The sequence below is a fragment of the Haemaphysalis longicornis genome, unplaced genomic scaffold, assembly GCF_048455015.1.
Source record: "Haemaphysalis longicornis isolate Haplotype H1 unplaced genomic scaffold, Haemaphysalis longicornis Haplotype H1 scaffold_5, whole genome shotgun sequence".
In the NCBI taxonomy this organism is placed as follows: domain Eukaryota; kingdom Metazoa; phylum Arthropoda; class Arachnida; order Ixodida; family Ixodidae; genus Haemaphysalis; species Haemaphysalis longicornis.
The window spans coordinates 29,763,197-29,786,085 of record NW_027526385.1 but is presented as its reverse complement, the minus strand read 5'-3'; the positions used below and the strand labels follow the sequence as shown (position 1 = coordinate 29,786,085).

The window sequence follows — 22,889 nt, the reverse complement described above, 5'->3', positions numbered from 1 at the left end:
CCAAAGTTTTCCTGTTGAAGTAGCCCAAGAAAGACTATCGTCTTTACAAAGAGCAGAACTTCCGCTCGCGCTGTTTCGTGCAGGGGCGCTCGAGCACTACGAAGGCGGGAAATTTGAATTGCATTGGACAAACCTCCGCTCCATTCATCAAGAGAGGAGTGATGGCTTGTTACACTGAACGGATATCGGTGCCACAGCTGATTATGGTGGATCACTGCTCTGAATTTCCGACAGCTTTCACGTTGAGTGGAACGGCTTTCATTTTTTAGGGCTTCCCTTAAGCGGGTGCCTTTCCCGGACTGGAACTGATTTAAGAACAAACAGACGAAAAAAACAACGAAGCAGAAGAGAGTGCGAACAAACATAGCGCTGTGTCTGTTCATACTATCTCTCCTGTGTTTTGTTGTTTTTGCGCAGTTTTTGTTCTTTTTTAATATGTTCCAACTCACCAGATCTTCCGCTTTCGGAAATAATTTGAGTGTCCATCAAAATTGGAATTTTCCATGACGTGTGACGTGAATGTTCGGGTCAAGTGAAGATAGTGAAAGAAAACGACAGGGGTGAAGGACTTTTATAAGAGTTTCTTCGTAAACAAAGCTCAATTTACATTAAAAAAAAAGTTCCAACAGCTGAGAAGAGTGCGATGTTTCAATCAAAACAAATAGCCGGTTGTTCTGTGGAGCCTCTTTTAGAAACGAAATAACACCTGGCTTTCAAACACCCGAGCAAAGTTTTCGCAAATAACTGTTCATTGCTCTGTAGAAGTTTGAAATGATATTTACGTCGGGACACATCAGTATTTATTCCAGTAAATGACTTCAAAGCGGCACTTTGCCTAATTAAGTTACAGACAGGTTCTTAAATACAAATTCTTCTCGGGAAGGTCCCCCTCATTAAAATAATTGTTTCTGTACCTGTTTTTCTTCAAAAACTCTTCGTAAAGGTTCCGTGGAAACACTCTCCTGCGCCGTAAACACTTCCAACGGACGTCTTCCACCATGAGGCGACGAAGTTCCCTGTTTAGCCGTACTCGCATTGGAATAGGGATGGTTATTTTGTGTGTGTCGACACGTAAGTTCGCGGTCCCACATATTTCATTGCGGCTACGTCAGTGGGATCAATCACGCCAACATGTATATTCGTATCTTAATGTTTTCTTGGTATATAGGCTGTTTTGTCGGTTCTAATACAGTTCAGCTGGCCTACAGCAATGATATCTCATCTGAGGACCCCGGAAGCACAACCGGGCTAGCCGAGGTGACCGGCAACGACACCGTTGTGACAGTGGATGACCTGCACCGTATCGCTCTCCGTAAGATGAGCCGTATGGTGCGCGATTATTACGAGAGTGGTGCCGACCTGGAGCAAACGTTGAGGGAAAATGTGGAGGCCTTCTTGAGGTCAGTACCGTGTGTTGGTTTTGATGAATGCGGTGTCTTAATGTAATCGTCAAGTACTTTGGCAAAGAACTACCCGTTTAAACTGTTTGAAGCAGCTACTATACTCACCTAGAATAAAAAGTGGAGCATTCCTCAGTTTACGGCCGCACGTAAGCGGAGAACAAGTTAATAGTTGAGAATTGGGAATTAATGAACGAAAGAAAAACTGTGGTTTCCCATGAATGAGCTGCTTTGATTGTGCACCAGGGTCTTTTCTCCGGGCGGAGGCAGTGGCAGGGTGATGAGGCATATTATGCTTAATAGAAGACTAGAAGGCTAACGATGAAATACGGAACGAACAGTGGAGAATCCAAAACAGCCAAGGTAACCAAAAAAGAGGCAAGGCAGATTGAAAGGAATAAATGGAGGAAAAAAATGGAAGCTAAAACGTCGTTAGAGATGTACAGGGCTGAGAAAATGAACATCAGAAAGGAAAACTTCTACGATAATTCCCAGTGCAGTGCTTTGCTTTTTGAGGCTAGAGAAGGTTGCCTGCGAACTAACAGTTTTGTGGGGAAGTATTCACAAAATGATGGGGTATGTGTGGTCAGCGGAAAAGAAACAGAAACTATGCGGCTCATAGTGTTAGAATGTGAGGGTATCCATCCAAATCTACATGAAGGGAATATTGGGCTTCCAGAAGCCCTAGGATTTAAGATTATCAGAGAGGAAGTCAAGTTCTGTGCTGTCGAGGGGACGAAAAGAAGATTAAAATGCTGGTGGACGAAAAGCAGAGAGGGGAATATTGCTTAGGACAGTTACCACCTGTAACAGGGAAAAGAATGTATTTCGGGCCTAATAAGCTTTAGTACCTGCCCTAAGCAGCGCTAGTATTAAACCAAGAGTGTAAAACATGGTTATATTAGTCCTTTTTGGTAAGATGACATGTCATCACCCCGCTTCAAAGGGGAAACCAATAGCAATCATCATCATCATCATCAGGATACTAAAGGCGTATTGTGGATATAAGATGAAAAAATAAGCGTTAAACAACGATGACAAAACAAGTCGAGTCATAAATGCGACAGAGAGGCGGTGCTGTAAGGCGGGCAGACGCTTTGTAAGATGGACCAACTTTCATCGATATTTCATTAAAAAAAGCATACCGGCACTGGTTTGACACATACTGGTAAATGAGGTTGATATTTAATTCTACGCTTTCTTCATGGCGCCACTGAGATTACTATACTCCAGGAAAACGTTCTGTGGCAATGTTGAGAAACGTACGAGAAGTGGGGTGGAGGGTTGAAGGTACTGCTCTGTGTTACTGCGCCAATGTAGTTCCCGACTGGTCTGTGAAGGAAAATTCAACATCCACCTCATGCAGCCATACGGCTACAGAAATAATCGATACAGCTTTCTCAGAAAATACGCAGTCAAAGAAAAATTCGTCCTGGTCCAGGATCTTTCTTCGCCTGCAAAGTTTCTGAGAAAGCTGTATAGCTTTCCTTTGTAGCCGCGTGGCTGCATTGAGGTGGATGTCAAATTTTCCTTCACGGAAACTTACTCCACCCTGAGGATTTCCCTAAATTTGGTCGATTCCTCACTGGTCTCAGTTTCAGCTTCGGCGTGACAGAAACGATTTTGCTACAGTCCATTTCTTCCGATGCACTCCATGCTCGAGTGCCCTGGACTATGATCACCGAACATGCAGGCGTATTGGCGCCTCCTTGCCCACATTTTACTGTGTGTAGTACAAGAAAACACTTTGGCTGGAGAACTCGGACCGATCGTAGGCGATAATGCGCAACTCTGTATCATCCAGAAGTGAATTTTGTCAGCGTTGAAGTTTTGAGGGCATGCACTTCTTTGTAAACTCCTCTGGAGGTGGAAACTGGGCAGCAGCATCGACAGGTGAAGCGTGCTTACATAGCGCGGGCGCGGTATATTGAAAGAGCAGCGCGCATGCACGCTTACGAACACGCTCCCTTACGCCGGAAAGCTGGCCAACCTAAAGAATTGCGTAAAAGACGGAGAGTCCCTGTTGCACCAGTCTCACTTGGGCATACACGTCGAAAACCACTTGCTTCGTTTGTTTTGGAAGCTTTGATTCTCAAGCTTTCTAAAATCCTACGCGAAAATGAAGTGGCGAGATACCGAATGGATGGAAACAAAGGTGCCGTCGACGATGATGTCGTGTTTTTCTCGGTAGAGAACCTACGCGACACTAGTAGCGAGGGACGCAACCAGAAAACCCCGAAAATCTAAAACTAATGCTCTCTAGTTCAAATATTCCGCCTAGTAGTTTATTGCCAATATTATTCGAAGGCTATAAAATAAGAACTACATATTTAGAATTGCTTAGGTTGCAGCCTACCAATTATTTTTGTGAACTACTTCCAGCGGCGCAGCGAACAGGCGTGGTTAGGCTTGACTGCATTGCCGCTGTTCGTTGTCTCCGAGTATAAGGGCCTTACAAAATTAAGGGACAAGAAGAGAGCGGAGTGGGTCAGGGAACAAACGCGTGTTAAGGACATATTAGTAGAAATTAAGAAGAAGAAATGGTTGTGAGCAGGGCATATAATGCGCAGGCAAGATAACCGTTGGTTATTAAGGGTAACAGAGTGGGTTCCTAGAGAAGGCAAGCTTTGCAGGGGGCGGCAGAAAGTTAGATGGGCAGAGGAAAATAGGTTTGCGGAGATAAATTGGTCGCAGTTAGCAGAGGACCGGGATAATTGGTGATTAATGGGAGATGCCTTTGCCCTGCAGTGGGCGTACGTAGGCTGATGATGATGATAAGGGAGTTACCTGTTCTTCTTATGGCCATCACAGGTTGAGCGGGTGGTCGCGTGTAAACATCACTGCCGTCAGATCACATCTTCAACAAAAATCAATCTTTAATTGTGAAAGTCTTCGACGAATCCATGCCCACCCGTCGGCGATACATGCATCCTTATGCCGGGGCTTAATCAGGACATAGCGGCAGCAGAACCAACAGGATCAAAGCGCGCGCTACACGCCTCGTGTGCTGCCTGTAAGGGGGCCATTGAAATGCCCCTAGTGGCCCGTTTCGGAAGCAGCCGCGGGACACTTCGGCCCGCTCCCCACTGTCGCAGCTGCTTTTGGGACACGTTCATGACTAAGACTTACCGTTTGTATGCGTTCGAAATAGATATCAATGTGAACCAGTCATTCTTTTCGCTAATGTGGTGAATTTACGAGAGTAAATGTTCCTGACGGGGTCTTAGTGTGGTACATTCGGTCTGTATAAGCGCCAGGTAAGCGTCACAGGCCAGCGTCAATATGCATGAAGCTGATTGTGATTCCAGTGCTCTGAAATTTGCCAACTAGTGTCTCCGTAAGTAGCGTTTCCTCAGATAGTCATGATACGGCTACACACTACGATGTAAATTGGTCTTGTGTGCTTACATAATCTAGCGGAGCTCTTATACCGGACAGTACGCCAGTTATGCTTGCCAATATCATACCTCAGATATTGATCACTACCCTGGACAAGCAATGTGGCATAAATTTGACGAAAATTATACGAAAGAAGTACGGCGGATAATGCAAAATTATACTCGTGAATCAGCACACGACAGAAATTTAATGCTGTGTCGTATCTACGCGCGGTGAGCGCTCGCAAACATCCTCCGCGACTGAACGCTTCTTCGGAACATCGTCATATGACACAGGGCGCCTGCAAAATCTTGCACAAACTGAAATCAGAAAGCTTTATCGGATATAGACACTTCCAATGACACCGTTTATCGCTTGGAACTGCCTATCCTTCGAAAAATGCGTCCACCTAGTGATCAGCTGCTCGCTGAAGGCGAAAAACAAAAAGGAAAGTGATCGTGCTGCTCGTGTGTGTGGTTACTAAAACGTTCATTTATTGATTTCGTTGCGCATCTGTACACAACGGCAGTTAAGCGTCACGCTCCCGCTCCCCATGTCTTGCGAAGTAGGGTTGCATTTCCCATCTAGTTGGTCTGGTAAGCCCTACCATACGAACGTCTTTACCATTTCCGCAGACACACTGGACTTTTTCATTCCCGTACGAGCTATTCTGTTTCTTTTGGAACTGCACACCACTTATGTTTCCACGGTTTCATTAACTTCTCTTCGTTCTTGCTATAAGGCGTGAGTGGGCACATATTTAACGACGCGCAGCCTTGGAATATAACATTTTAGCGTGGTTTATATTCTTATCAAAGAATCAATTTATTTTCAGGCATTGGGTAATTACGTCCCAGAATGATATTTTTTTATTACGACGTATATTTTAAAAACAAAGCCACATTCGTTGTCCGCGCTGCAAAACGCAACCAACCTCTTACTGTGCCTGTATGAGGTCTAAAAGGAGTGACAATAGAATTCACTTGTCCTGGTGTAGTCGGAGGTGACAGTGGTGATATGCTGCTACCGTCGCATACGCCCGTAACAACGGCCAAGACGCGCGCAGAACCGCGTCCCCAGATAGCTCTTGGCGTTCGCGCACCGTACCAAGACGCAGCTGTTTTTTGAAGTGCCCTAAGCGTAATATTTGTTTACAGACATTATCATAACAAGTTGTTGAGGGTGTTAAAAAGCATAAAAGATGCTAAAGAGAAATAGAACACTGCATGGGCCCCTATCAGCCACGCAGCACTCATCCCGTAAACGCCGCCGAGAAGTGGCGGCAGGCGGTGCAGTGATCGCGAAGCTCGAGGTGCACACTGAGCGTGTCATGGCAATCCAGAGCTAGTGGCTTGAGAAGGAAGCCCCTGTCGTAATCGGCAACAGCCTGCACGTTGTGAGAAGCAAATACCGAGGTACATAAAATCTAACTGTGTTAAGGGGCACATTGTCAAGGACACATTTCGACAAAATGGGTTTGCGACTGCGCGAAAAAGTAATGTTCTGATGTTTTATTGCACTCAACGTCATTTTCCATTTTTAACACCAGCGCTGAATTGAATGTAGATTGTTTTGAAGATGGCATGTATCGTTCGAGCTAGTTGAAATAACTGACTTGAAATAACTGAAATACTTGAAACTTGAAAAACTGAAATACTTGAAATAACTGACAAAGTAACTCGACGTGCTATTTGCAATTTCAAGGATGATGCGATGAGAAATTCAGAGATAGTACTACAGAGATCAACGCTAGCTTTCGCGATTACTAATCGCTGCGCTTATCGCTTGCTCTTTGGAATGCGCCAGAGTATTGAAATTCTCCTTTGTACTCTCTTGACCCTGGTCTGCAGCGGCACTCACCTGTTTACATGCCACGCCCGGACGCCACCCTACTTTGCCGCCTGGGGCTAGGAGCCGCTTTCACCAACGCTGCTTGTGACGTGTGTTGCACGCACGAAGGAATCGAACACCTCTTGTACCCCCGTACCAGGTTTTGAACGCAGAGGCATCGCTTGTCAACAGCATTCCGGAAGCTCAACCACTAGCCATTAACTGCGCAGTCCCAAAAGGCCACAGGCTTGTCTGAACGATTGTAGGAACTCTGTGTAACGCCTTTCATTCGCCCGTTTGGACACTTTTCTAGTTATATTTTAGCATTAATATAGACATGGTTTTCTTTGTAGCTACCTCCACCCATTCCCTTCTCTCTCCTTGATCTGCCATCCTCATATTCTAATATTTTATATCTTTCTCTTTAAATCCCTCAATTCAAGTTCGCTTGTGTACGGCAACCAATCAAACTTTCCTCTGGTTAACCTCGCTGTCTTTCATTTACTGCCTTACCCTTCCTTCATGTCTGCCTTCCTTCCTTAGGTGGTAAGATTAGAAGCCGTAAATTTTTTATCTCAAGATGGGATAACTTAGGTTACTCCTGCAAGTAAGATATTATGTTTGTTTCCTATTCAAAGAACGTAAAAACAGTAACTGGTCTCAGAACGCGGTGTCGTCAGACTCGGGGCGGCTGTATTTTGCACGCAGTTGCATGCAAAAACAGACAACCACGTATTTTACCAATACAGAAACTAGCGGTTAATGAATTAAAGATGGACACACGCGTTGTAAGCCATGACAACTAGATAAATAAAAACATTGCATATACAAACCAGTCTGCAAACAACCATGGGTGTCCCTTTTCTGCCCCTTGTTACCTGAAGGTGGCGTCTACGGTTTCGCGTACTCGTTGACGTTCACCAGAGGAGTCTCAAGACCACCATGCTAGGAAAAGAGGTTGCCATGCCGGTCGGCATCGCGCCCTCCGCCATGCAGAAGTTGGTGCACCCTGACGGAGAGTGTGGCACCGCCAACGGTGAGTTTCCGCATTAATATTCTAGGCATGGTTTAATTGATTAATTACTGAGAAAGGGTAATTACCCTTCATTACCCTTTACTGAGAAAGGGTAATGGAAAAAGCTAATGCGCCAATGGGAAAAGCCAACCAGGAAAAACAATAAAAAAGCGAATATGTTAAGGAAAAATAGGCCCACAGCTATGGACAAGTGAAACGCGGTCACGAAAGTGTGAACCAGAACACACAAAAAGCTCCATTCCTTTCCATGCAAGTCAAACTGCAGAGTGGCCTAATTATAGCATCAAATTTGCAAAATGTGTGTTTCGAAATATACAAATAGCACTCCGTTATTGGAATTCTATGAACTGTATTTTTCGATGCAGCGTGTTCTGGCTCATATTTTTGTGTTGCAATGGAAGTGTTAGGGCTTGTTGGTTCATACTTGTTGGTGGGCTTGTTGGTTTGGGATTGAGGGTTCAGCGGTATGTGTGTAACCTCCTTTTTTGTGTGCCGTCTTGAGTGCTGTTTTTTTGTATAAATATTTGTGCTCGCATTTTCTTTGTCCATCACTGTAGCTAATGTTGCTGTTGGTAATTAACGGGCGCACCTAGCCTCGCATCGTCTGCTGGCAATTGCTCTCCACGAGACGCAGCTCTTTACCTATGCGCTTAAAATCACCAAGCATCCCTTAGGTTCGTTTTTTCATAAACCGGAGGACCATGCTAAAGATGTCTCTCCTTGCAATCCAGGACAGTTAGGGAACATGAACATGTTCAAAAACGAATGTGGGGCGGCTCTCCTTGGAAGTTCTTTACACAAAGTTGACGTCTACGCCGCATGGTCTCACGAGGCCATGAAAAAATGTCCGACGTCACCTATTACACCACACGTTGGACCCCGAGGTGAAGTGGTAAGGTTTAGGTTTGAAAGCCATGCCTGTGTTCTCCCGGAATCCGTCCGGATGCAGTACAGTGATGAGGCCTGTGTCCTGTTCATTTTTTTGGTAACACAGGGCTGATGTTGTGGTCGCCAAAAAAGATGAAAAAGATTTATTTAATGATGGTGTTAAAAATGCGCGGTTCGGCTGGAGTGACCTTCGGAAAACGAGTATGTGATATCGCTTCACGGGCCAACATGTCAGCGGGTTCGTCTCCAAGCGCTCCTACGTGTCAAAGGACCCACTGGGAGCGAACGCTCAGCCCGTTTTTATTTAGCGTTAGCAAGTTCTGTATACGATAACTCCAAGCTGAAATAGTTGTAGGGCTGACACAGAACCCGTTAAAATTACCCCATGCCGCACGCGAAGCGATTTGATTTTAACACTGTCTATACTACGTTGCGTGAAACCAGTCAGGCATGACGGAAACATTTTATTACTTTGGAGCCACCACATAAGCCTAGCGTTCACAAGCTTTTTCATGAGCGTAGACACACGCGATGTGACCGGAGCGGTCCGGTATGAGGCAAGCAAGAGACTGCATGTTTTAAGAAGTGGCTAGTTTCATTTTTACCGTTCTACATTTTCCTCGAAACCAATGAATGGCCGGAGACTTGTAGCACACCCAGGCAGGTTTGATGCGTTGATGTTTAGGTGAACTCATTTAACGGAATACAAGTACTTCGCTCGTAGATAACAAAGACGCCGTCGCAGATACGTGGCAGAAAAATTGTGTCTACTAATTTCCCATCGGCCGTGACGTGTGAGGATTGCCTGGCTCGAGGAACGCGAGGGAAACGACGACAGCACGACCACTGGCTCCAACGATGTCTGAACAGTGTGGCTCACACTGCTAGGCAAAGCCAGGGCAAGCGCTGAACCAACGTTACTAGAATAAGCGCTGAACCGCGTCAAGTCGTAGAGGCCGCTTTAGAATAAGCCTTTAAGATAAAATAGGCACAATGTGTGAAGACGCTAATGCTATACGCGGCAGGTTAGCCTGTACGTTTCGCTTGTGTGCAGTTAATATGCGTAACGGTACATCGCAGCATCGCAAGCGGCTGGCACACTGATGATACTGAGCACGCTCTGCACCACGTCGCTGGAGGAAATAAGAAGGAAAGCTCCCAAAGCCATCCTCTGGCTTCAGCTGTACGTGTTCAAGAACAGGAGAATCACGGAGGAACTGATCCGGCGCGCAGAGTGCGCCAACCTCTCAGCCATCGTCTTGACTGTGGATGCACCCACGTGGGGACAGAGGATCGCCGACGTGCGCAACGCCTTCAACATACCCGAGAACCTCTCGTAAGGCTCTTTGAGGCGCAATGTGTGTCATGAACTCTGGCGGTACATTTTTTTTATACGAATAAGGGTGGAATGATCATGGGTGCATTTTCAGGTAACTGCACAAGTGGCCGGGCGCCGTGTGTCAATAATTGGTAGTTATACTACCCTCACTGTCATCCGCACTACCATTGTTCACGGTAGGATACAGGAATTTCTGATATACGGTATACCTGTACTATGTTTTCGGGGCACATCTTGTTCTTCATACATTTACCAGAACACACTGTTGGGGAAGTTGGTGCATATTTGGTAAAATTTAGAGCGCGATTCAACAAGGACAACAGAAAGACAATAAACACAAGCACTTGTGTTTGTCGTCTTTCTGCTGCTCTTGTTGAATCGCGCTCTAAGTTTTACCAGGTATATTTCCTAGCTGATCTTCGCACCGTTGCTTATCTTTGCCCCCCACTTCTCACCTCGTCCTACGCTAGGCAATCGTTACTAGCACGACTTGCTTGGCAGGCAGTTTACAACAGTCCACGTATTCAGCTTTAACCCACCATGGTCTCAAGATTTGAGATCTTATTATGTAGTTTACTCAGCTATGTTTTAAGAGCATAAGAATATCTGTTCCTAGGTGTAATGTTCAAAAGTAAACCCCATCAACTTCCTTCCGTGAATCTGTGAGCTTATTTGAATTTTTCCTGAATATGCTTAGCAAGCTTTATAAATTCGTGCGAAAACTCCTTATTGTTTGCACGCCATTTTGTTAGTGAAAGTAGCGTGATGCCCCGGGATCTACTCCCGGTTTGCTCTATGGCGACCCTGCAGGTGTTATGAAGTGCGCCGTATTACAGCCCTGCGACCCCGATTTGGCTGCGCTAGGTTTCCTAAGATAATCTAATGGTGCATATGCATAGTGTTCTTTTCCAGCTCTTGACCCGGATGCACTGCTCAAAGAGTAGAAATTGGTAATAACACAAAATCGCGCTCAGCATCAAAACATCACAGATGCGCTCGGCAGATGCCAATCTGTAGAAAAACAGGCAGTCTGTTACAAATCAATTCATTTAGACCAATGATGGCGTCATCGTAACTACAATATTATTGTAACTCAAACTTTTAACACGGTTATTGTTTTATGTGGCTGAAGTTTTCACTGTTCCTTCTAAGGTTGGCAAATTTCCGGGATACTCCCCACATCCGATTCCGCAAGGCCAATGGCTCCGGTCTAACAAAGTACACGGAAGACTTCTTCGACCCTTCCTTAACGTGGGATGACGTAACCTGGCTGAAGAACGCCACCACCCTCCCTGTAATTCTCAAGGGGATTATAACAGGTAAGTTATATTTGTAGGCACATATGCGGCTGAAGTGAACGCTGTATAATTCGAATAAATTGACAATTCAAACTGTGGGATTTGGTCCGGCCCAGCTTCAAATAAGTCTATACAAAAACCCGTTAATTAGAAAGCGATTAGGCTTTGCCACGGAGAATGCGCGCTACACCTGTCGCGCGGTGGCTTGGCGCGTAGCGCACGGCCACTGAGACGCACGAGGTGCCAATAAACGAGGCTTGGAAACCTTTTGAAAATAGACAATACCTCAGAAAGACGGTACAAGTCCAGGAAAGAACCAATCGAAAACCTCCAAGGTGAACTTTCTAAAGGCCTACGCATTTGGAAAAAGTCTACGTGAACGTGCTTGCAGTGGTGTGTGCGACATCGTTAGCGCTGACAGACAAAAAACATCGTTTTTTAGAAAATAATCACAACCTGTCGCCGCTAGTGACGAAAACATCAAGTATAACAGAAATAAAACAATCCCTGAACTTACCACCTCTACAACAACGCCGGCTTTATAGTCTTTTATCGGTTTTTCATAGGCTATACCACAGGCAGTCTTCTTTCGCTGCCTCGCACATAAGACCCGTTGGTCGCGTTTTTTCCCGTTTAGATCATGCATTCAAAGGTCAACCAATATTCGCGCGTACCAACCTATTTTTCTTTTCGCCACTCTTACTTGCTATTCGTCACTGGAATCAGCTCCCAGGTAACATCGTCACCCTCAGTAATCACGACTCATTTATCAAAGAGTTGCAGTTATTCCTCAATGTATAAATCATTTTTCAGTGTTTGTGTCATTTTTGAACCTCTTAGATTGGTTCAATGTTCGATGTTTGTGTAATTTTGAGCCTGAGTCATTTTTTAACCCTCGCATTTTAGGGATTGGATAACTGTTGTGCGCCTTTTGTGTACCCTTTTTTTGAAACTATGCATTTCGACATGAATGTATTTGTATTCGCATTTTTTTGGGTGTTGCTGTTTTTGATGTTGCAATGTGTTCTTTTTTTCATTGTGACCCCTATGTAACGCCCGTAAGGGCCTTTAGGGTAAATGAATAAATAAATAAATAAGAGGATGAAGCCCCACGGCGGCCATGTGCTGCGAAAGTCATGGCTGTATGGAATGCTGCCCTTCGCTTCGACAGTTCTGACGAAAGAGAAGGGAAAGCCTCCCACTTAATTCTCTTGTTTGAACAAAATGTGCTGCCTATCCCCTTGAGTAAAAAAAGGCAATTTGCAATTCATGATTTTTTAAAGCCTCAATTCGTTCACTCGCCCTACAGCTTCGCAGTTGCGGTGTAGTGTTGTTATTCAGCCATTTCACGAGTTCGTACGTCCATTATTTACAGCTGAAATGTCTTATCCTTGCTGTTCGAATTGACGCGCTTTCACTGTATCGGTTTCCCGCCCAGAAGCAACAGAAATAGCGATTGTCTGGAAGATAGAAAATTAGAGAGCATTAAAAATATTTTGTTAACGTTAAACAATCTTAGGATGCTCACCTAGCACTTTCGTTGCGTTTACTATGCGGGAGATCGTCCCCCTAGCCGGCCCTGCGGTACAAACGGTCAGGTGAAGAGAAAAAAAATGCGCAGAAATTGAGAGAATTGGCTACTAATGCGAAAGCAATCGTAGGCTGCTCATTGTTATTGGGAGTTTTTTATGGTCTATGAGCAGCCAAATACGTTGGGTCAATTCATTCCTTTAGAGGTATTGTTTCTTTCTTTTCGCAGAATTTGAACGATTCGCACAGATTAAACAACTGAGTGCCTTAACTCTGCCAGCCATACATTTTTGGGCAGATATGTTGCTTTTCCACAAATTTATGCTCGTGTTTCAGTAATTTTTTTGGGGGCTTCCATTTATTTCTCTTACTTTTGGGATGGGGGGGGGGGGTGCGGGACATAATACAGTCGAACACGGATATATCGAACTCCAAGGGGATCGCGAAATAGTTCGATATATGAAAAATTCGATATAAAAAATATGGGCTCTGAGACCTCACCTATGGCGCACGATCACTTGCCGATCGTCGCATTCAAGAATGACAACTAATTCCGCACTCAGGACGCAACAGGACGCTTTATTTCCGTGAAAAAAATCGCCTGTTTCTTCGTCCTGGAAATGAAATTAAAGACGCTGGTCTCGATCTTCTTGAGGCTGCACAACTAGAAAATTCAAGCAGTACGCTGCGCCTTCGCACACCATGCACAACACGCACGCAAAAGAAGAACAGCGTGCACGTACCACAAGAACTTTGAAGGTAACAATTCCAAGCGCTCGCGATGGTCATCTCCGAGAGAAACAGTGATCTCCGAAAGGTGCGGGACAAGTCGCCAAACAGCAGCAACAGCAGCAAAATGCAAAAGAAGGAGGAGGCCGCCAGCGCCTTCGTTCCCTCTTCCCTTTCCCGAGACGACATCGGGGGAAGCAACACCGACTAGATACGGTGTTGGGGGAAGACAGACCCAGAGAGAGAGATAACAAAACTCTTTTTCGGCAAGACGGGGAACGTACGCAGCCGCAAAAAAAAGGACGTGCGCATTCGGGGCATCCCTACCTCGCACTGTCACATTTTCCGAGCGTTCGGGCTTGTGTGCCTAGAGAGATTTAGCATGCCGGGCTCCGTCCGCTAACGCTACGGCGGCCGACTGGGCAAGCGCAAATTCGTTCCGGTAGGGGGGATTAGTTTTGCGAGCCAGCCTTTGCCATGCCCGCGCATTCCTCCACATCCTCCTCAACCTCAATCGGGGGTGCAGCGACCGCCGAAGAGCACCTTCCAGCTCACACGGCGTTCGATATAACCAATGTCGGGAAAAATGCGGTTCGATATAGAAGTACGAATTCCTATACTTTTACACAGAATTTTCAAGGGGATAATTTATGAGTTCGATATAGACAATAATTCGATATACCCGTGTTCGATATATCCGTGTTCGACTGTATTCATATTTTCCATATCAATAGTTCATTTTTACACGTTTTGTTTTTGTTTTTCGGCTTTTGTATTTCGTGGTCAGTAAACATTTCCTTCAGCGAATTATCGTTATTTGGCTATTCCGTAGATTAGCCGTGTGTTCTCCGCCAGTTATGTATTTTTGTGCAAACGCAGAGACTTGCGTGGTTGGTTTACTTCGGCCTTGTAATGATGTTTCTGTTTGTGCTCAGTGGTTTTTATTTTCGCTTCCCTTTTGTGGGGCGGTGCATAATGCATATATTTTTATTGTGTTCTTGCATCTTTTGTTGTTTTAAAATTTGACCAATGATTTCCGTTTACGTTATCTCGGTGCTAACACCGCGTAATTATCATTTTTGAGCACATGCAGAGCGATACCCGTTTGATGCTGGGAGGAGGATACTCGGCTAAGAATGTACTCATTCAATCAAAATCAAAGGAGAGGGGCACGACGATGCGTGAGTGTGAGAGGCGCGCAGCTTGGTTGCTTTATGATGTCTTGCCGTCGCGCGTTGTTTTCTGCACTGGGGTTTGTAGGCCACATCGCATACATAGGTATGAGCGCTTACTTTCTGAACGCGACTACTTGTCGGTGCAGCGGAAGACGCCGAGCTGGCAGTGCATCGAGGAGTGGACGCCATCATTGTATCCAACCATGGGGGCCGGCAGCTGGACGGATCACCGGCCGCTGTAAGTAGCCGTTTACTCACAGCGTGCTCTTCACTGCATTTAAGTTGTTTCGTCTTCCTGGTTCAGTGGTTCCCTGCACGCAGTTGGCAGCCGGGTATATACAGTCCTGCATATACGAGTCGATACATAGCACCCGGACGCATGTACGAGACGAGTGCATTCGGCAGGAACTCTCAGATAACAAATGCAAGTCTACCATTGTTCCTGAAGGATAAAGTGTATGACACCTGCATCTTACCGGTACTCACCTATGGAGCAAAAACTTGGAGGCACACTAAGAGGGTTCCGCTTAAATTGAGGACGACTCAGCGAGCAATGGAAGGGATGATGAGGGGTGTAACATTGCGGGACAAGAACAGAACGGAAGGGTCAGGGAACAAACGCGTGTTAGGGACATATTAGTAGAAATTAAGGCAATGAAATGGATGGGGGCAGGGCATGTATTCGAAAAAAAGACCGCTGGTCATTAAGGGTAACCGAGTGGATCCCTAGAGAACGCAAGGATGGCAGAGAGCGGCAGAAAGTTTCATGGGCAGATGAGATCAAGAAGTGTGCGGGTATAAATCGGTCGCAGGTAGCACAGGACAGGGATAATTGGACATCTATGGGAGAGGCCTTTTCCCGGCAGTGGGCGTAGATTGGCTGATGATGATGATATACGAGTCGATTATTTCTGCGCTCGGAATGGACATGACAAATTAACTCGAGACTTGGGTGTACATGCTAACCGTAGTTCGGGATTTCACGCGCGCAAAATTTACCTATGCGTCGACCAAACCTAGCAATGTCTGCTTGCCTTACCTATAAGGTAAGGCAAGCACGTTGGGCACGTTGGTACTCCATAATTACGCCAAATAATAGCGCCAGAACTGGGGACACGGAATTGGGATGTGTGTGTCCGTCCTGACTTCGTCCGTGTCCCCATTTTTTACGAAATTATTTGGTGTACTTACCCCCTGAACTCGAATTCTGCAGCAATGTAGTTAACCGTGAGTTCCAAAGCTTTGATGTAAAACTTTATTACCACTCCCGCCACATCATGCGTTTGAAAGAGTAGTGAGGCTGGGGATGCCAAACTTAAGATATCAAACATTGATCTTAACTAATGCTCAGATTTTCCTGTCTGTGCAGCTCAGTGCTCTTCCTTCAGTTTGCCAACCTATACATGCAGGTGGAGGCCCTGTCGGAGGTCGTAGACGCCGTGCGAGGTCGCATTGAGGTGTACGTTGATGGAGGTGTGCGCAGAGGAACGGACGTCATCAAGGCATTAGCCCTGGGTGCGAGGGCTGTCTTTGTTGGCCGGCCCGCTCTCTGGGGCCTGGCGTACGATGTACGTAAGCTGGCAGCACACTGTTTTTGAGTTACCTAGGACCGCAAATTAGGCGTCATATTTGCCGATTTGCTCGTTAGGCAAACCGACGGTTTTAAGCGGCCATGGAGACAAAATACAAGTTTAGTTTATTTGCAAGATTGCTTCCTGAGAATCATACTGACGCCAGTTTTAATGAAAACTTCGCTCAAATGAGCTACACATTTAGGAAAAAGGAAATGGCCATGTGACCCACTAGCTCATTTACTGCAACAGAATCTATGACGTAACATGCCCTGCTATGCGATTGGCTGAGAACGCCAAAAGCAAACGCCAATTAGGCAGGGCTTTTAAGCTTGCCGAACGAGCTTTTTGCGCCTAAATGTAAGGCATATTCATTTTACAGCCGTAATAATGGCGGGGCAAACAATGAAAGTTACGGGAATACGCGTAAGCATAGAAGTACCGATGCCCACTGCTGTTGGTACTGGCCGCACTACGCTCGTTTTAGCTGCACAGCAGTCCGCCGCCTTGGAACTGCCATACAGCCACTGGCCGATTGCCGTAAGCGACGTTGTCTTTCGTGTCCTTGTTTGTAGAGGGTGCCCCCTGTTCCACGAAACGATTACTTCCTGCCCTAACAAAAACAAGCCAGGTGAAAACACTGTCAAAAATAAAGCAACGGCGGACAACGGTCCGCGGCCGCGTATGATAGGGCCATCTGAGAGGACTGACGGTAAACAAGGCTGCAGAGCGTAATGACGCCCTGGAAGTTCATTTGAATTCCCGCCCCTGTGACTTCATGGCAGACGTCACAAAAACACGATTTGGCGGGAGAATCAAAATTTTAACGTGAATTTATTAATTTCTCAGTGAATACGGCATCGTTTGCTGCCGGAAAAGCGCTAAGGGCACTATAAAACACGAAAGCTTTCCAATAAAACGAACTTTTTTTTGTCTGCATGGCTCCCTAAAAAACCCCGGGTTTAGTTCTGTTCAGATGGCTCACTGATTACCAGCTATACTTTTTCCCCTTGCACCTCAAAACCTCAAGAAGGCCCACAAGGTTGTGTTTTTGTTCGTTTGAGTAGGAACTTCAAGTGCCATGGTCACTGGATAGATCCCCTGCGACCGTATTCCTCATAGAGTGGGAAACGTATGTGGCGTACAGGGTTGTAGCACTCACGCGCGCCATGCCTGTGTGTCATAGGGAGAGATAAAGAGAGGGAAAGCGAATGAACATCGTTACAGCCAAATGAAACTATATTCAAATGGGTTTGTTTTCACCTCCGACCAACCCGTTAAAGCCAAAACAGCCAGCTTGTTACCGTGGAGGAGGTATGCTGCTTGATAGGTTTGTTATGGATCTTAGTTATTAATGCAACTTCGTTATTCTACTAAGAACCGCTCGAACCTCGCATTGCACTAACGGTATAGGCGCAAATTTATTTCGCGAATGTAACGCAGCCTTACCTTCTCGCAAACAAGGGCCTGGGCTTGGCCTCGTAGCGTACAAAGAAAGCATCGCTTTGCCGTGGTGAATGGTTCAGAATGATGGGAGCGGTATTGTGTACGATCAAGAGAGAGTCAGTGTAATTTGCGGCCGTGTATTTAGTCCTGCGCTTGTGTCACCGGTGTATTAAATTCCTGACGATGACGATGCGTAGCGATGTTAGTACAGGCGTGAGTATACGGGCACAATCTTTGGCCTGAGAGTTAGCGAGCATTCGGTGATGAAAAGCTGGTATGTTCATCGGCGAAATTATGGCTGCGTAATTTTTATTGGAATGAGAACGAAATGAGAGTGGCCATGGCACCGCCCGCCATGCCTAGCTGACTTTAGGGGACAATGGGTACCAGGAGCATCGTCATTCTCTTCCCCTCGCCGACCCCCATACTGATACGCAGAATGGTATGGGCGGAAACTACAGTAAGGCGCAAAATAATAAAGCCAGCTGCACACTGTTCCTTGTAAAACAAATGAACTCTTGTTGTGTTTACATGTGCCTCTTTCCACAAATTCGAACTTCCAAAAGAGTGCTTCTAGCTCTGAAAGAAGCTTGTCTACACAATGGCGACACATTATTCTTCTTTTAACAAAGGGAGAGCGAGGCGTTAAGAAGATGCTGGAGATATTCTACAACGAAATCAACAGAGCCCTGGCACTCATGGGTAAGTGTGATGACTGCATTCGTTGGGCTAATCCGGAAGATGAAGCACCCCTGGAAGTTTGCCTTGGCGTACCGTTCAGCAGAGTGATCGATGCTGTACGCTTTCTTTCTTTCTTTCTTTCTTTCTTTCTTTCTTTCTTTCTTTCTTTCTTTCTTTCTTTCTTCGAGATCAGACGTGTTACAGATGTTTGGGGCACCGACACAAAGCCTCAAAAGATTGGGCTTGCGATGGTCTATGCCCCTTTGTCGGGTGTTTGTTTACAGCCAAAGGAACAAGGGTGATTAGCAGCCGTAGTAGCACAGAACTTACACATTATTATAAAGAACATGATATGAGACCATGGTTTATATCACAAGGAAAAAATACACCAAGAAATTTTTTTCCGAATTATAACTGAAATAATGTATGCAATGCGCAGTGCACGAGCTACAGAGATGGACCAAAGAATTGAACAAAGCAGTGGCAATCATAAGGTAACCAACAAGGTACATGACATAAAGTGCAAAATACTGGAAAGAGGCAAGAAACTAGGGTAACAAAAAAGAAAAGGAACACCGGAGCATATAGGGCAATGTCCGATCTGTATATTTGAAAGGCATGCACTATTTATTTCTGTGATCATTGTGCAACTGTGTTTAGAAGAGTTGCTAGCGTATGCCATATCATCTGAAAAACATAGTGCGTGCGCGTGGAGTTCGTCATTTTTCAGAACATCGGGTGTTGTAGTTGTTCATCATTAACGTTATGCGTTCGAGAGTTGTTCGCAAGGATTTCTATGCTGTATAACTGCTGCCCTGTAGCGTTTTAATAAAACGGTGTCGTATATGCTTTGCACAGTTGCAATGTTAGCTTCTCGAAAACTGGGTTGGTGTGGGCATCATAATGTAACATTAGTAATCGCGCGTACGGCCTTTTCTCAAGCACGAATAGTTTGCTTAAGTTTGATGTAGTGGTAAGTCCTCAAACCAGGTAGCAGTACTGTAAATGCGACAAAAACAGGGAATTATAGATCAGCAACTTAATGCTTGTAGGCAAAACAGAACGTAGGGTTGTAAGAATGCCAGCAACGGGAGAAATTTCGCTCGCAACTCAGTTATCATGGCTATCCGAGGACAAAGTTTCATCAAAAATTCCTCCGAGGTTTTTGACGGTTGGTATTATTTCGATAGGAGTGCTACCAATCATTAATCTATCATGGATGTCAGTTATCTTGTTTCTCGCTCTGAAAATGGAGAGCCTTTGTTTTTGTTAGGTTACTGACTAAAGAATTAGCAAGGCTCCAGTTATAAAGTTAATTTAGGACATCATTGGCTCTGGATATTACATTGAAAGCATTTGCTGACGTAAAAAAATACACTGGGATCATCCGCGTAAACTATGAATACGGCGGAATCGGTCGTATTGACTATGTCCTTTATATAGAGGTTAAAGAGCAGGGGTCCAAGAATGCTACCTTGAAGTACAGCACATTTTATTTGTTCAGTGCAGGACGTCTTATCATTAATAGTAAATAGTGCTGGAAGTAGCTTGCGATTAAGTTTAAAAATATTCCCCAGAAGCCATAAATTTTGAGCTTTTGTTTATGGTGCCAGGATTAATACGATCAAAAGCGTTAGAAATGTTTAAAAAGGCCAAGTGTGAGTAATTTGCTTTCAATTGCATCCAAAATTAATTCTTGCTGTGTTAACAATGCTAATTCTGCTGACCGACCTTTTCTGAAACTGAATCGACTTGTCGATATTACTTCATGTTGTCACAATAACTGGTCATCCGTTCGATTACAAGCTTTTCGATGCATTTTGAGAAGACTGGGATAATTGAAATGTGTCTGAAGTTTGAAAAGTGATTTTAATCTTCGTCTTTGAAAAGGACGCAGACTTTAGCTCGTTGAATGCGCCGGGGGAATATGGCCTGTGGGAAAATTACGTTGTACACCAGTGCACAAACCGGAGCAACGATATCAAGAACATGTTTAACTGGTAAACTGTGCAAGTCTTCTGCGTCGGTGCATTTGCTCGATGATTAGACAGGTAGAAAGTGTGAAGGCAGTGCACACAAGGAGGGAAGTGAAACGGGAGAGAAAAACAGAGAGAGAGAAATGTCGACACGCAATTAGTCTAGCAATATTATTATTATTATTATTCCACCAACTGTGTTATTGTGCACAATAGGTGGTTGTTGTGAATAAAATGAAAAACCTTGATTCCGTAAGAGCGCAATAGAGTGCTGTCTAAAATGTCGCATTTGATTAGCCTACCTACGGATAATTTCTTGCTTGTTTTTACTAAACGTCTGCACGGGCGCACCAACGTAAGCTGTAATGTTTGTCAGCTGGTCCACAGGAAGCCAGGTTCCACGAGAGGGAGTGATGGTTTTAGGAAAAAGTAGTAAGCCGCGAACTTTAGGCAATATAGAAAAAGCGGCACGCCGCCGGCACAATAAAGATGACAAGAGATTACAAGACAGCGTTAGGAAAAGTGTTCCGAGTGTAACGTCTTCACCATGAAATATTTCCTACACAAACAGGGTGCCAAAATTTGGAAGTGTGCATAGGATTCCGTTATTTAAAACTTGTTTCGTAAAAGAAAAAAAAATGTAGTCTGCACTTCTTTACCCACGCACGCTAAGAATTTCTTTGAAGGAAACAGAATTTGCGTGGCCACGGCGCTGCCGTTCTGGGGCCTCCACCCGTTATCGCTCGAGCCGACAAAAAAAAAAACCTGCTTCGTTGTTTCGGCAGAATTTCAACTGGGTCGAACTGGGTTAAACTTATGTATTTTTTTGCTTTCAGGTCACAAATCTGTACAAGACCTCCGACCGAATGACGTTGTTCGTCAAGAGCGCTGTGCATTTAGAACCAGAATTTAAAGAAAACACTCACTTTGAGCGCGAGAACAAAGTGGGGACTTGTATTACTTGAGGTAGTGCAACCAGCTCGACCTTCGTAAGGATGACAATAAAGAGTTCGATTTTTTGCGCAATGACTATGGCGTTGTGTTGTAACAACTACAGGGTGAGACTATTGTCCAGTTTTTGGGACGCTTTCAAACAATTACACAGCTGATGCTAACGCCAACCGAATTACGGGAAGCACTGTTTAATTTAAACGTCCAAAACTTATGACGCGCTTGTACCCTCAGTAGTCTGAGCCTATCATTAAATGGGGAAACACACTGCCGTTCGCTCCATTCGAGTGTTCGCGACAGCAATTTTTTATGAAAAACTTCAAATCGGTTAGGAGTACACATGGACGTGTCCAAAACAATGCAAACGTAACAATAATGCCACACATGTCCAGTCTTGACGGTTCCACTTTTGAGCAAAGCAAAAACATACAGCGTTTAAGGGCAGTACATTGACACAAGTTTCTGACACGTGACACGTGGTTTCTGAAATTTGGTGCTGAGCCAGTGAAAGGTACACAAAGCTGCCAGCAGGGTGCTGTATTCGGGGCGGCGCATTGTTTATAACCAATTCCTGCTTCTTACGTTAGTAACTCAGATAGAAGTATGCACCAATGCCTGCACTTGGAAAGAATAATTTCAGGTTAAATTCGGTTAAGCAGTAATTAGTGCCTGGTGCATTGCGGGGAAGGGTCTTGAAGTATTTTATTCAAGCCAGTAGCATTGCCAAGTGAAAAATGTAGAAAAATACTGCTTCAACAAACGTTCGCACTGTTGTTCAAGCTATATCGTGCACGTAACCTACCTGTTTCGCATGAGCCTTTTAGAATGACATCTAAAGTACTCACTGAAGACAATTATTCTCCTCTGAGCGGTAGTATAGGCCAGAGAACAAGAGAAATTGGAACGCCCACTGTGGTCTCCAAAAATTCTGCAGGCATACGTGACTGATTACCTGTATGTGAGCATTTTTAGTACAAAAGGTGAAATTTTTTCCCGTAGTGTTTCCACACGTAATATTTTCACATGGATTTACAAAAGGCTGCGATTGTGCTGCCGCGCGGAATACCCATGTTTTAGCGTGGCCATTTTGCAAGGGCAACATGCTGCGCTATGGTTATCTCGGTGCAATAAATGCGAAAGCATCAGATTCTCTGTGCTTTGGATGCGGGCCCGAAATGCGGAACCTACAAAGATTTCTATGGCGATATTTATCAGAGGCTTTTTTACTGGTACATCGTATTTTCGTATCTTTGTTTGCTTTTCTTTGTTCGTCTTTTGGGGTAATGACTTCGATAGGCGGAGGTACCGCCATTCACGCCACTGCCTCCTCACAAGGAAAGTTATTTTAGACTAGTGTACACTTCTTTGCTCATTTGCTGTCGCATTAACCCATTGCGCAAGATAAGGTCAGGGCCGTGCGCACTAGTCTAATGGCCGTCTCATGAGTCTGTCCTCCACTGCATGTGTTTCCTCGATTTGGCTAAGCTTAGGATAGCGCAATGCTTTTACATGCCAAAGTCGCTTTCAAGGACATCCTCGACTGGATTCTCCAGTGGAGGAGCGGTTCAGTGTACGGAGCTAAGCATTCGTCCGTCTCTGTTACGTGGTGGCTTGCGTAGTGGCACCGCATCCAGCTCTTACTGGGGAGACTCGGGTTCGGT

General features: G+C 45.1%; 1 protein-coding gene across 1 annotated transcript; it reads left to right on the top strand.

Moving 5' to 3' along the window:
- Positions 1 to 7,496: 7,496 nt before the first annotated feature.
- LOC144139132 (2-Hydroxyacid oxidase 1-like) lies at positions 7,497 to 21,225 on the top strand. The gene is made up of 7 exons (XM_077671586.1): positions 7,497 to 7,644; positions 9,613 to 9,868; positions 11,024 to 11,190; positions 14,750 to 14,841; positions 16,013 to 16,171; positions 18,253 to 18,322; positions 21,114 to 21,225. The coding sequence occupies exons 1-7, from the start codon at positions 7,551 to 7,553 to the stop codon at positions 21,188 to 21,190; spliced, it is 915 nt and encodes a 304-aa protein (XP_077527712.1). The 5' UTR covers positions 7,497 to 7,550; the 3' UTR covers positions 21,191 to 21,225.
- The last annotated feature ends 1,664 nt before the right edge of the window (positions 21,226 to 22,889 follow it).